The following is a 14,794-nucleotide window of genomic DNA, read 5'->3' on the forward strand; positions in this document are numbered from 1 at the left end:
AGGCATGGGGAGCAGTCTGTGTAGTAGAAGGGGTATGGGGAGCAGTCTATGAGAGACATGAGGCAGGGGAGCAGCCTGTGAGATAGATGAGGCAGGGTGAGCAGTCTGTGTAGTAGAAGGGGTCCAGGGAGCAGTTTGTGAGAGAGATGAGGCATGGGGAGCAGTCTGTGTAGTAAAAGGGGTATGGGGAGCAGTCTGTGAGAGATAGGAGACAGGGGGAGCAGTCTGTGTAGTAGAAGGGGCATGGGAAGCAGTCTATAAGAGAGCTGAGGCAGGGGAGCAGTCTGTGAGAGAGATGAGGCATGGCGAGCAGTCTGTGTAGTAGAAGGGGTATGCGGAGCAGTCTGTGAGAGATTAGGCAGGGGGAGCAGTCTGTCTAGTAGAAAAGATATGGGGAGCAGTCTGTGAGAGATGAGGCATGGGGAGCAGTCTGTAGTAGAAGGGGTATGGTGAGCAGTCTGTGAGAGAGATGAGGCAAGGGAGCAGTCTGTGAGAGACACGAGGAAGGGGGAGCAGTCTGTAGTAGAAGGGGTATGGGGAGCAGTCTGTAAAAGAGATGAGGCATGGGGAGCAGTTTGTGTAACAAATGGAGGCAATGGGAGTCGTGTTTCAGAGAATTGGGGCCATAGGGTACAGTATGTGTAGTAGAAGGGGTATGGGGAGCAGTCGGTGAGAGAGATGAGGCATGGGGAGCAGTTTGTGTAGTAGAAGGTGTATGGGGAGCAGTTTGTGTAACAATGGGAGCTGCGTTTAAGAGAAATGGGGCCATAGGGAGAAGAATATGTAAATAAGGGGGTCATAGGGAGAGTGTAAAAGAGAAGGACCAGAGGGGCACAGGGAGCAGTCTGTTGGGCATTATATTTGTGGGGGACACTATTTGGCACTATTGATTTCAGGAGTGCCAGCTGTGCGCCACTATTTTTTGCAGCCTAACCATAACAGCTCAATTACAGTATTTGGGAGGTACACAGGGAAAATGCGGGCAGCAGCAGACTCAGTTGGGGATAGCACTAGGACAGGATATTTGCGTAGGTGGATAAATGGTGGGTAGGGTGCTGGAGAAGTGAAGAGCCAAAGATGTATGAGTGGCAAACACTTCAGACGAGTTGAGACTGGAAGAGATATTCATGGTCGTCTGGGCAAGATGGAAGAGATAGGAAAAGTGAGCAACTCCAATCAGAACGGACATCGCCTGCAAGTCACTGCATCTAACTGTACTGGTTTCATCTACACGGTCTGCAGAGCACGTGTGTGGAGCTGGTCTCTACTGTGTTTCTCTCAAAAATAAGACCCTGTCATATTAAGTTTTGCCCCAAAAGAGGTACTAGGTCTTATTTTGGGGGGATGTCTTATAATTCTTACCCAGCAGGTGCGGTCCGGGTTCTCCCGCTGGTCTCCGGGGCTCTAGCGCGCTGGATTCAGTCCTCAGTCACCGACAGAAGATCACTTCCTTGTTACAGGATTCATAAATCCCGCCTCCAAGAAGCGATGACTCTGATTGGCTGAGCAGCACTCGAGAACCAATCAATGCAGTGGTCAAAGACCCAATCACGGCCATTGCGTAGTGGACACAGGATTCATGAATTGGCTGAGCCATGGCAATGATTGACTAATTCATAAATCCCGTCTCCACAAAGCGATAGCTGTGATTGGTTCTCGAGCTCGCTCAGCCAATCAATGCAGCGCTCAAGAGCTAATCACAGCAATCACTTCCTGGAGGCGGAATTTATGAATCCCATAACCAGAAAGCAATCTTCTGTCAGTGACTGAGGACTGATACAAGCGTGCCGAAGCTCTGAAGAGCTGCAGCAGGACCCGGACCGCGCCTGCTAGGTAATGTATTGCTTTTTTTTTTTTTAAGGTAATCAAGCTAGGGCTTATATTTTAAGACTCCCTGAAAATCCCAAAATATCAGGGTAGAGCTTATTTTCGGGGAAATACGGTACTACTATCCGGTCACTGTGTGGTGCTAGTATGGTCTTTGTACAGTGGCTCTTATATAGTAACATTATGGTAATGTTGTTCAGTACTAGCCATTGTGTGGCGGCATTATTTGGACCGTGTATGGCAGTATAAATAGTAATACTGGTTTTTCTATAGTGCATTATGTCCAGTAACACTATGGTAATATCAGTCACTTGTAGTAGTAATGGCAGCGGTCATGGTGTGGCGGCATTATTTGGGCCTGGTATAGTGGTATCATTGCTAATATTGGCCTTTCTATGGTGCATTTTGTTCAGTAGCTTTTACTAGCTGTATGGCGGTAATAGTCGGTCCTGGTGTATTACTGTTATAAGTCAGTGTTTGTGTGTGTTGGGGGACACACTGCATGCCTTGGGGTTGTGCCCCCTAATCTTATAAGTATAGCAATGCCCATGGAAGCGCTAGATATCAGCACTGATAGAGCATTTGGGGCCCCACTGATAAGAGCATGTCGGGCCCCACTTTTAATTTTGCCCTGTGGCACACTTTGTCTAAAACTTTCCCTGAAGACGAACAGCGTGTTATGGGGACAGCAGCCAATGCCGTTCATGGTAGTGCTAAAGTTTCTAACAATGGAGTTTAGTTGTGTAGGACCCAGACCTGCCATACGTAGGTGGCGGTAAATGTTGGTGACACATGTGGTTACATGACTGAGCTGTGCCCACTGCTAGTTCCCTACAATCCAGTCACCCCAGCCGACGGTAAGGGTGGACGCTCACTGGCGATATTTTCTCTCTTGCGCTGTGAGAGCACGAGAAAACTCTCGCCTCGCAGCGCAAGAAAGACGCCGGTATAGAACCAGCATATCGCAAGTGCTTTCAATGGGGCCAGCGGCAGCAGCGCTGGCCCCATTGAAAACATAGGGAGAATGCCGCCGACTTCTGCCACAGCTGTGACAGCTGTGGCAGGAGCTTCCTTCATCCCCGCGGGGACCGCGGAGATGGAGGAATCCTCTGCCACAGCTGTCACAGCTGTGGCAGAAGTCCGCGGCATTCTATCCCATTGCTTTCACTGCTGCCGATCCCATTGAAAGCACAGCTTTGTGTCAAGCCCCGCTGTATGATTATCAGGGAAGGGCTTGAAATATAAGCCCTTCCCCGATAATCAGCAATAAGTGTTAAAAATTTTTTTATTTTAAATTACTCACCTCTCCGGTGCTCAGATGCGTCCTCCGGCTGGCTCCCCTGCACTGCTATTAAGCTCTTTCAGCAGGCGGGGAGCTGAAAGGGCTGTGCTGATTGGCTGAGGGCTCAGCCAATAGCAGCTAGTGCTTAGCTATTGGCTGAGCGCTCAGCAAATGACACATAGCCCTTAGCTATTCATTTATAAATAGCTAAGATATTGCTATTTATGAATGAATAGCTAAGAGCTATCTGCCATTGGCTAAGCGCTCAGCCAATAGCTAAGCACTAGCTGCTATTGGCTGAGCGCTCAGCCAATCAGCACAGCCCTTTCAGGAGGTGGATAATCATACTTCGGGGCTTGGCAAAAACCATTGCTTTCAATAGGATCAGCAGCAGTGCCAATCCCATTGAAAGCAATGGGATAGAATGCCGCGGACTTCTGCCACAGCTGTGACAGAGGATGCCTTCATTCCTGCGGCCCCCGCGGGGAAGAAGGAAACTCCTGCCACAGCTGTCACAGCTGTGGCAGAAGTCCCCGGCATTCTCCAGCTCTTTTCAATGGGGCTAGCGCTGCTGCCACTGGCCCCATTGAAAAGACTAGCGATATCCTGGCATGATGCCGTTTTTTTTCCCCACACTACGCTGCAAGACTTTACCTTTACTCTCACAGCGCAGTGGAGAAAAAAACACCAGTGGGTGTCCGCCCTAACAGTTTTTATTGGATTAGTACATAGGAGCCCCAGATTCCTGTTTTATGGCTTTGGTGGATGAATATTGCGCAGAGTACCTTCATCAGAATCGTGTGGGACATTGATGCGTTGGCGTGAATAATAATAGTGCCGGTCTTGTCGTCACGAATCTCCTTAAGAAGGGGTGTTGGATCCCAGGTATCATCAAGCATCCTGACCGAGAGACAGTCCTTGGAAATCAGAAACTGCCGGAGGAGCTTTTCAAGGTTCAGGAGACCTGAAATGAGACGTCCAGTTATTATCAAGACCAGGGAACAGTTTACCAACTCCACTACTGAAGGAGTGCAGAATTACTTAATTCCCTTTGAACCTGGGGGTGTATGCCATCAGGAACCAGCAATTTGTCCATCTTAATCTTTTTAAGTCGGCTCTGCACTTCTCCCTGAGATAGACTGGTGACATTTAGTGGAGAGTTTACTTTATCACTCTGCATCTCATCTGACATTTCATGTTCCTTTGTACACTGGAGATAAAACTATTTAATAGATTTGCTTTTTCCTCATCACCTTCTACAATTTCTCCTACATTATTTACTAAAGGGCCAGCACTTTCAGTATTAATCTTTTTACTATTTATGTAGTTGAAGAGCAGTTTAGGGTTAGTTTTATTCTTTGGCAATAAGTCTCTCTGTTTCCATCTTTGCTGCTTTTATCTGTTTTTTACATAATATATTTTTTTCTTATAGGTTTTTAGTGCTTCTTCGCTGCCTTATTCTTGTAGTAGTTTAAACATTTTATTTTGCTGTTTATTGCCCCCTTTACATCTTTCTTGAGCCACATTGGTTTTCTGCTATTACTAAGTCTTTTATTCCTGTAAGGCATGAGCCGCTCACAGTAAGTAATTAGGATGTTCTTAAACGTTTCCCATTCATTGTTCGTACTCTTATTTTTGAGCACATGATCCCAGTCAATAAGGTTAAGGGCATCAATAAGCTGATGGAACTTGGCCTTCCTAAAGTTTAGTATTTTCATAGCTGCCCTATAAAACAAGATGAAATGTATTATATTATGGTCACTATTTCCTATGTGGCCCCCCAACCTGCACCCCTGTTATTCTGTCAGGTCTGTTTCATTAGTATTAAGTCCACAATGGCCGCCCCTCTAGTTGGTTTCCGTACAAGTTGGGTATCTATCTTTAGTAATTGACAGAAAGTCGTTATCTTTCTGAAATCTGCAGGTTTCGGCTTCCCAGTTTATATCTGGATAGTTAAAGTCCCCCATAATAATTACCTCATTGTGATTTGCTGCTTCATTTATTTGCCTCAGTAATAGATTTTCAATAGTTTATGTTATATTTGGTGTCTGTAGAAAACCCCTAGGAGGATTTTATTCTTGTTTTTCCCTCCATGTATTTCTACCCATTGAGGTTCCACATGTTCATTTCCCTCCCATATATCTTCCCATAGTGTGGGCTTTAAACAAAATTTTACATAAAAACATACCCCTCCCCCTTTCTGTTTTTTTACGACCGCTTCTGAAGAGACTGTAACCCTGTAAATTCACCATTCAGTAACAGCTTTCATCCAACCAGGTCTCCGTTATTCCCACTATGTCGTACTTTTCTTCAGACATCATTACTTTCAGTTTGTCAACCTTATTGGCCAGATTTTCAACATTAGTCACCTTATTGGTCAGACTTCTAGCATTAATCACCTTATTGGTCAGACTTCTAGCATTAATCACCTTATTGGTCAGACTTCCAGCACCAAACAATTGAAAAGGTTTTAGTTATTTTTTTATATCGTGTATCCCTATAAACTGCTCTGCCGCTTCTAACTCTACTAACCCCTCCCGCCGCTCCACCCAATTTCCATTACTTAGTCCCAGGTCACTATCTCCCCCCCCCCCCCCCCCCCATCTCTCTGGTTGCCCCTCCCTCCAGTTCCTAGTAATAATAATAATAATAATCTTTATTTGTATAGCGCCAACATATTCCGCAGCGCTTACATAGACAGGGGGGGAATACAGAAAGACAAAATACAAACATTACAGAACCACGGTTACATATAGTAATCAGTTGATGGAAACAATAGGGGTAAGGGTCCTGCTCCAACGAGCTTACATACTACAAGTAATGGGGTGATACAGAGGGTAAAGGGGCTGGAGATGTGCACAGTATGGCGAGGTGGAGAGTGAGCGATGCTATACACATAGACAATGGTCAGACATTTAGCCGTGTGACGGCAGAAACGGTGTGACTGCAGGAGCGGTTTATGATGGCTAGCAGGGATTGCAGTCAGTAGGTCAGGGAGCATGTTATCAGGCGGAATACAGAGAGGTTTGTTTAGGGAATGCGGTATGCCTCCCTGAAGAGGTGTGTTTTTAGAGCACGCCTGAAGTTCTGCGAGTCCTGGATTGCTCGGGTAGCCTTTGGTAGTGCGTTCCAGAGGACCGGTGCTGCTCTGGAGAAGTCTTGGAGGCGGGAATGAGAAGTTCGAATTAAAGGGGCGCTCAATCTGGTTTCGTTAGCAGAGCGGAGAGCCCGGGCTGGTTGATGGATTGAGAGGAGGGAGGCGATATAGGGTGGCGCTGCACTGTGGAGGGCTTTGTGGATGAAGGTAGCGAGTTTGAATTGAATTCTGTATTTAACGGGCAGCCAGTGCAGTGACCGGCACAGGACAGAGGCGTCCGAGTAGCGGCTGGACAGGAAGATGAGCCTGGCTGCCGCATTCAGGATGGACTGGAGAGGGTAGAGTCTGGTGCGGGGAGGCCGATCAGCAACGAGTTGCAATAATCGAGCCGGGAGTGGATGAGGGCGACAATAAGCGTTTTTAACGTCTCCACAGTGAGAAAAGAGCGGATTCTTGCGATGTTCTTGAGGTGCAGCTGACATGTTCGGGCCAGAGATTGGATGTAGGGGGTAAAAGAGAGAGATCAGAGTCGAATATGACCCCAAAGCAGCGGGCATGCTGGGAGTTATGGTGCCACACACTGAGATGGAGATATCAGGATGAGGTCGGTTAGTAGATGGCGGAAATACCAGCAGGTCAGTTATAGAGAGGTTTAGTTTTAGGTAGAGAGAGGACATGGTGTTAGAGACAGCGGACAGACAGTTAGTGATGTTTTGGAGGAAGGGTGCAGAGATGTCACGGGCAGAGGTGTATAGCTGGGTGTCATCAGCGTACAGGTGGTATTTGAGGCCAAAACTCCTGATGGTTTGTCCAATAGGGGCTGTGTAGATAGAGAAAAGAAGGGGGCCGAGGACCGAGCCCTGGGGGACCCCAACAGCAAGGGGAAGAGGAGGGGAGGTAGAGCCAGCAAAGGAGACACTGAAAGAGCGGTCAGATAGGTAGGAGGAGAACCAGGAGAGGGCAGTGTCCTTTAGGCCAATGGAGCGTAGCATACTGAGGAGGAGTTTGTGGTCAATAGTGTCAAATGCTGCAGAAAGGTCGAGGAGGATCAGTAGGGAGTAATCGCCCCTCGATTTGGCTGTCAGTAGGTCATTGGATACCCTTGTAAGGGCAGTTTCTGTCAAGTGTTGAGGTCGGAAGCCAGACTGTAGGGGGTCTAGGAGAGAGTGCTCTGATAGGTAGCTTACAAGGCGGGAGTTAACCAGGCGTTCTTGTAGTTTGGAGATGAAGGGGAGGTTTGAGATGGGTCGGTAGTTGGCAGCATCAGTCGCGTCCAGAGTTGGCTTCTTTAGCAGTGGGGATATGATGACGTGTTTGAAAGAAGAGGGAAAGATGCCAGAGGTCAGAGAGAGGTTGAATATAGTGGTGAGATGGGAGATGACCACTGGGGAGAAGGAACGGAGGAGGTGTGAGGGTCGCTAGCGCAGGTGGTGGGGCGAACAGAGAAGAGCAATTTGGAGACTTCTTCCTCTGTCGCTGGTCTGAGTACAGACAGTGAGCAGGAGCTAGATGCAGTGCTGACAAGACTAGGGTCAGGGCTAGTCTGGGGTTGGGAAGTTATTTCCTGACGGATGTCGTCTATTTTCTTTTTGAAGTAAGCAGCCAGCTCTTCAGCACTGAGATCCGTCACCGGGGGCTGCGGTTTAGGGCTGGGAAGGGAGTGAAAAGTATCAAAGAGCCGTTTAGGGTTGTGGGATAGTGAGGAGACTAGAGAGGTGAAGTAGACTTGTTTGGCATGGTGGAGGGCGAGGTTGTAGGTTCTGAGCATGAATTTGTAGTGGAGGAAGTCTGGTGCCGTTTGCGATTTTCTCCACAGTCGTTCAGCACTTCTAGAGCACCGCCGGATGAAGCGTGTATGAGGTGTGAGCCAGGGTTGCCGTGTTCTACATCGAATGGCTCGGGTTCTGGGGGGCGCTGCTTCATCCAGGGCATGTTTGAGAGCGGTGTTGTAGTGAGCGGCAGCCAGGTTGGGGCAGGAGAGGAGAGAGATGGGTGACAGAGAGGACTGTAGGGATTCAGCAAAGTCATGGGTGTGAATGGCCTTAAGGTTCCTGTAGGTACTGTAGGTAGGTGGGTCTGGAGAGATGGTAGGGAGTGTGACAGAGAAAGAGAGGAAGTTATGATCCGAGATCGGGAGAGGGGAGTTAGTGAAGTTGGAAACAGAGCAGAGACGGAAGAAGACCAGATCAAGAGTGTTGCCATTCCTGTGAGTGGGAGAGGCTGTGAGTTGAGAGAGACCAAGGGAGGAGGTGAGCGAAAGAAGCTGAGAGGCAGATGGGGACATAGGGTCATTAGTGGGGATGTTAAAATCACCTAAGATGAGGGTTGGAATTTCATAGGATAGGAAGTGGGGGAGCCAGGCAGCAAAGTGGTCCAAAAACAGGCGAGGAGCACCTGGGGGGCGATAGATAACTGCTACTCGCATGGACAGCGGGCGGAAAAGCCGTAGCATATGTACCTCAAATGATGGGAAAGTGAGTGAGGGTACAGGGGGGATGACCTTGTAGGTGCATTTCGGGGAAAGAAGAGCACCTACTCCTCCGCCACGCCTGTCATCTGGTCTCGGGGTATGGGACAACTGCAGGCCATTGTAAGACAGTGCAGCAGGGGAGGCCGCGTCAGACTGCTGGATCCACGTTTCTGTGAGAGCTAGCAGGTTTAAAGATTTAGCAGTAAAAAAGTCATGGATGGTGGGGAGTTTATTACATGCTGACTGGCAGTTCCAGAGGGCACATTTAAAGGAGTCAGGGGAGGCTATGCATGGGCTATCAGTTGGGCTTGGGGATTTTCTTAGTGAGTCAGGTAGGGGGTGATAGCTAGGAGCAGTGGAGGGTGGGCCAGGATTGGGAGAGATATCCCCAGCAGCTAGTAGCAGCAGGATAGAGAGGGTTAGCAGATGGCTAGGAGATTTATGAGGGCGGCTGTTATTTTTGTTAGTGGCACTAGGGGGTTTGAGGCTAAGCAAGAAGGTAAAGAGTGCATGAGAGCTGTGCATAGGTGAGGACAGGAGAGAGGGGCTGATGTGTATAGAGTGCCCCAGAGGTGGGCACTTGAAAGAAGTTCAAACTCTCTTCAACCTTCTAGCCATCTTCTCTCCCAGCACAGCTGCCCCCTCCCCATTGACAGCAGTCAGCCCAGTTCTCCAGGAACCCGAAGCCCTCCTTCCTGCACCAACTCGGGGGCCACTTGTTTACCTCCCTAATCTCCTGATGCCTTTCTGGTGTGGCTCGTAGTACAGGGAGTATTTCAGAAAATATTTATTTCGTGGTCCTCGCCCTAAGCTTACATCCTAGGTCCCTGAATTAGTTTTAACCCCTTAAGGACACGACCTATTTTGAGTTTAAGGATGTAACGATTTTTGGCGGATTTTAATCTCTATTTTTCAAAAGCCATAACTTTTTTATTTTTCCGTCGACGCGGCTGTATAAGGGCTTGTGTTTTGCGTGGCGAACTATAGTTTTTATCGGCACCATTTTTGGGTACATAGACTACATTGTAAAACTTTAATTTTTTTTTTTACGATAGCAGGGAGAAAAAATGCATCAATTCTGCCATAGATTTTTTTTTTTTTTTTTTAAAGCTTTAATCTTGCAGCATAAATGACACAATACATTTTCCGCGGGTCGGTACGGTTACAACGATACCAAAATTCTTATATATATTTTTTTAGGTTTTTCCACTTATCTGCAATAAAAACTCTTTTTTTGGATTTTTTTTTCTAAACTCACTGCATTCAAAGTCCTATAACTTTTTTATTTTTCCATGGATGGAGCTCCATGAGGGCTTATTTTTTGCAAAACAAGCTGTAGTTTTTATTATTACCATTGTGGGGTACATACGGCTTTCTTGATCACTTTTATTGCGTTTTTAGGAGGCAAAATGCTAAAAATTAGCATTGTGCCTCAGTTTTTTTAGAATTTTTTTAACGCTTTTTGCCGTGCAGGATAAAAAGCATGTGCAATTTATTGTACGCGTCGTTACGGACACAACAATACCAAATATGTGGGGTTTTTAATGCTAATATGAGAAAAAGCCCCCCCAAAAGGTTTTTTGTCCCACATTTTTAGTATCTTTTTGGTATGATGGGACTCACATCATACCGCTGATTATCTCTATACTAAGGCAGTGCAGGACTTCTCTCCTGCAATGCCTTATCGCTTGTATAGCGATCATAGACACTAGCAATACAGGACGCTTGTAGGTGGCGTCCTGCTGCCATGGCAACCTGCCATGCTCTCTGCGATTACATGGCGAGAGCCCGATAACATTACAAAGGGAGCGCGATATCCCTATGACGTAAGGGTACGTCCAGCTGCAGGAAGTATCCCGCCTCCAGGACGTACCCTTACGTTATATGGAGGGAAGGGGTAAAGGACCTTCCAACTCCCTCTAACTTTGTCACTTGTGCCAACGTGCACCATGACCGCTGGATCCTCACCAGCCCCTGCCAGTAATCTGTCAACCCGATCTGCGATGTGCCGAACTTGCGTGCCAGGAAGACAACACACCGTTGGATGATCCTGGTCTTTGTGTCAGATTGCCCTGTCTGTCCCCCCTATAATTGAGTCCCGCACTACCAGGACCTCCTTCTCTAAGATCCTATTCCTCTGCTTATTGGAGCAGACATCCACCGGCATTGGCTCTCTTCCCTCTATCCCTCCTCCTGTCACCCAGCTAGCTGCCTGCTCATCCTGCACCCCCTACTACCATCCACCCCCACATCTACCCCAGCGAGTGTCGGTTCAGTGAGCAGCAAACTCCTTTCCATGGTAACCACCCCAAAATAAATGTCCAAGACCGGACTGCAGAGATAATCATTAGAAACATATATTACATACATAATAAAGGCATTTAAAAAACAGGAATGCATCATCAATACAAGGGAATCCATCACCATCACACATATAAGAAGGTCGCAGAGAAAGTCCTGCTCATAGTAACCTGCAGTAGGCGCAGCAAAGCTAAAGTGTTACCACGTAACCGAGGGCCCAGAAGTTCCTGCACCCCAAAGTGCGCGTTTGGCCCTTCGCTTCGGGCGAAACTTACTGTATTTTTCCGTGTATTAGACGTGTTTTTTGATAAAATTTTTTGTCAAAAAATCCCCCCACGTCTTATACACAAGATGCCAACATTTTTCATGGGAAGCGATCCAGTCAAAACTTACGTTAACATGCCGGCGCAGTACAGAGCAGCGCCGGGGAGAGGGAGAGCAGCGGCTAGGTGAGTATGCTCGACGCCGTCCCACACACACTACATACACACTACACAGGCACTGGTGTATCTTGTCTACACCGGAAGTATGGCTTGGGTTGCCTGAGCTAAAGATAACGCCTAGTTCACGCCCACAAAACTTTGCATTGGCTGCCAGAAACACACCTTCTGGCCACAAGCACGCCCACCTGCAATGTTTTGCCGGCATGTAGGGAAGCAAGAAGCCACCAGGATGGCAGGACCTGAGAGAGCACAGGGGGCAGCTGCAGCCATGAAGGAAGGCTTACCTGTGGTAAGGGCAGGGATAGTCAGTAACTTTCCCCCTATCATCTCGCTGTTCCCCGGGCACACAGCACACTTCACAAGGGCACATATCTCACCTCTGTCGGCCGCAGCCTATAATTCACTGCTGCCCTCTGGTAGTCCAACAGCCGCAGGGGTGAATGCAGATATGGGGATCAGGTTCTTCTTACCAGCGCTTACAACCCAGTTATATGGTGGGTAGGGAGAAGCTGCGGTGAGCAGGGAGAAGCTGAAGTGGGCAGGGAGAAGCTGCGCTGACAGGGAGAAGCTGCGCTGAGTGCCACTACAGAGAAGCTGGAAGCTGAGAGGGTTGTTAACAGGGCAGAACAAAGGCGTTACCTGTCACTGTGCAGCTCTCCATCCATATTTCTGGTGGAGACCAGATACACCAGTACCTACACACAGCTCACACAGTACACAGCACAATACACAGTACACACATAGAACCACCGTATACTCACCCGCCATGTCCTGTCAGCGCTGCCCGTCCGGGCCTGTAGTCCCCTGCGCTTGGTCCCCATAGCAACCTGTAAACAGGAAGTGAACGGGGAGACCTGCAGAGACCCTGCCGGCAGCGATGAGGAAGGCTGGGGAGTGTAATGAGGACTTTTACTGATGTTTAAACACAGAACAGAACTACATAAACGCGAACTATTCCATGTTCAACATCTATTTTTTTGTGAGTTTTGGGAGGGAAACCTGGGGGTGCGTCTGATACACGGAAACATACGGGCACTTTACTCTGTACATGACACTGAGCTGGGCTGCAGCTATGGCAGGTTACCATGAGCAAGATTGTCTTTGGGACCTTGTATATGTGACCTCGGTGATGGTCCCCCTTGTATCGATGCTGCACTTCCTTCATGTTCTGTTTTTTCATTATTTCTCAATAAACCATATTTTACTGATGATCTCTGCAGTCCGGTCCTGGACATTTATTTCGGGGTGGTTAGAGCGGTTGATGAGTGGGACTGACATTTTTGGGGGGATTATAGTTGTCTTCATATAAGATTCACATCCTTTCCATGATGCCAATGGATCTCAGGGTTACAAGCCGTTCATTTAGATTCAGGCTCGGGGCTTCCAAATGTGCAACACGCTCACATCTCATACAGCAGTATGCAGCCGGCTGGTCAAGGGCATCATACATGGCACAAGATGTACACCAGACGGCATACATGGCACAAGATGTAGACTGGATGGCATACGTGGCACAAGATGTACACTGGATGGCATACGTGGCACAAGATGTGCCCCAGAAGGCATACATGGCACAAGATGTACACCAGACGGCATACGTGGCACAAGATGTACACCAGACGGCATACGTGGCACAAGATGTAGACTGGATGGCATACGTGGCACAAGATGCAGACTGGACGGCATACATGGCACAAGATGCAGACTGGACGGCATTGTTAGTCATGAAGCACACTTTAATTGGGGATCGTACTGGTAGATGAAAGTAATATATGCAAAAAATTAAATAAATAAGCAGAAAACAAATACAAGTGACTCTTCCAAAGTCCTTGAATCCCAAGTCACTCACTTAAGACACAGTTGCAGCTGTCCTAAGGAACAGCAAAGTGTCTAACGAAGCTGTGGGGGACTGGGAGGCGGGGCTAACAAGATGGAGAGGAAGGAAGCGACCAAGGGAAGGGTTAGAGGGATAGGAGAGAGAGAGGGAGGAAGAGGAGGAGTCAGTGCTCAGAAGGAGAAAGAAGAGGGAAGTCGCACCAGGAGAGGTCTGCAAGCAAGACTGAAGATGGAGCATCTCGCACAACAAATTCGTGAAGCTGTGGCCAGCCAGGGTCCCCAGTGGCTCATGAAGATGGCCGAAGAGTTCCGGACAGCGGCGGCGGTACCGGAGACGAGAGCGGAGGAAGAGCCACCGGCGGAGTGCGGCGGCACAGAACCACGTGGGAGGCCGCAAAGAAGAAGGCAACCACCGGCAAGGTTAAGCCCCAGCCCAGCGCCGAAGAAAGGGGGCAGAAGCAGCCCAAGAGCAGCGGGAGCGAGCGGGAGTGGAGCGGCGCGGTCGCAGCGCCAGGCGGACGCATACAGGTCTGGGGAGCGCAGGAGTGGGGACGAGAGCGGAGCGGAAGCCGGAGGTGCACTCACCAGGAGCGGAGGAGCGGTGCCAAGGTCGGGTAAGTCCAGCGCGGGCAAGGGGAATCCCGTGGCGGTGCAGGGGGTCATGGCGAAGGAGAGGGAGAGCGGGACACGTGTCTCCCTCAGCAGGCGGAGGGATCTGCGAGCCGGAAGTAGTACTGGCGGGAGGCCTGCACTTCGGAAGGAGGCCACAAGGGGCTACGGGAGCGAGTCCCTGTTCAGCCCGGAGGAGCTTAGCGGAGGGGAGGGAGAGCTAAGCGGAGGTAGCGGGAGGGAAAGGGGGGGGGGGGGTCGGATGGCAAAGAGAGGCGTTAGGAGGCTAAATAGAAGGGAGGGTAGGGATAGTGAGGACAGTGCAGGCAGCATAGTATACATGAGAAGTGGGCTTGGGGCGTTGGCAACAGCCCCTCTGCCTGAAGAGGGGAGGGGGGGGAGGGGCGGGGGCGTTTTGTGCAGCAGCAGGCAACAGCGGCATTAGGGGCATCCGGCGGATGGCAGGGCGCCCGACACGAGCGGCACACAGGCGGGCGCTCACCGGGCAGCTCGGCAAGGGAGCGAGCAAGTTGGCGCGCCAGGGAGGAACAAGCAGCAGGGCAAGGTAAGTATGGCGGGGTGGGGGGGCGCAGAAGCGGAAAAGGGGCGCAGCGGTTTAGGGCAGGCAGAAGAGCGCGGGTAGCTACGAGCTCCTCAGTGTCTCCAGAGGATGAGGGTCGGAAAAGGAAGGCCCCTTTACTGGACGCACAGAGAAGGGCAGGAGCGGCGGTTGCATACGATAGGCGCAGCGGCCGGGAGCGGGACGCTCGGGCTTCACGCGATACTTCATCTCTCTCGCCGGCTTCTTCCGCAGATAATAGGTACGGCCCCCGCAGTAGCAGGCACAATATGGCATCTTCGGCCGGTAGGGCATCCAGTGCGCAGAGCCAGAGGAGCCGTGGTGTCACCCAGGATTTGGGCACGGAACG

The 14,794-nt window shown here is 49.5% G+C and overlaps 1 protein-coding gene across 2 annotated transcripts in view; it reads right to left on the bottom strand.

Annotated features, from left to right (window-relative positions):
- The window catches only part of GRIK4 (glutamate ionotropic receptor kainate type subunit 4), a 299,033-nt gene that overhangs the window by 66,866 nt on the left and 217,373 nt on the right, over positions 1–14,794 (bottom strand). For both annotated transcript variants that reach the window (XM_066606079.1, XM_066606078.1), the window contains exon 6: positions 3,895–4,073. In XM_066606079.1, coding sequence (XP_066462176.1) covers positions 3,895–4,073 — 179 coding nt within the window. The remainder of the gene's footprint in view (positions 1–3,894; positions 4,074–14,794) is intronic.

This window comes from Eleutherodactylus coqui, chromosome 6, assembly GCF_035609145.1.
Source record: "Eleutherodactylus coqui strain aEleCoq1 chromosome 6, aEleCoq1.hap1, whole genome shotgun sequence".
Classification (NCBI taxonomy): domain Eukaryota; kingdom Metazoa; phylum Chordata; class Amphibia; order Anura; family Eleutherodactylidae; genus Eleutherodactylus; species Eleutherodactylus coqui.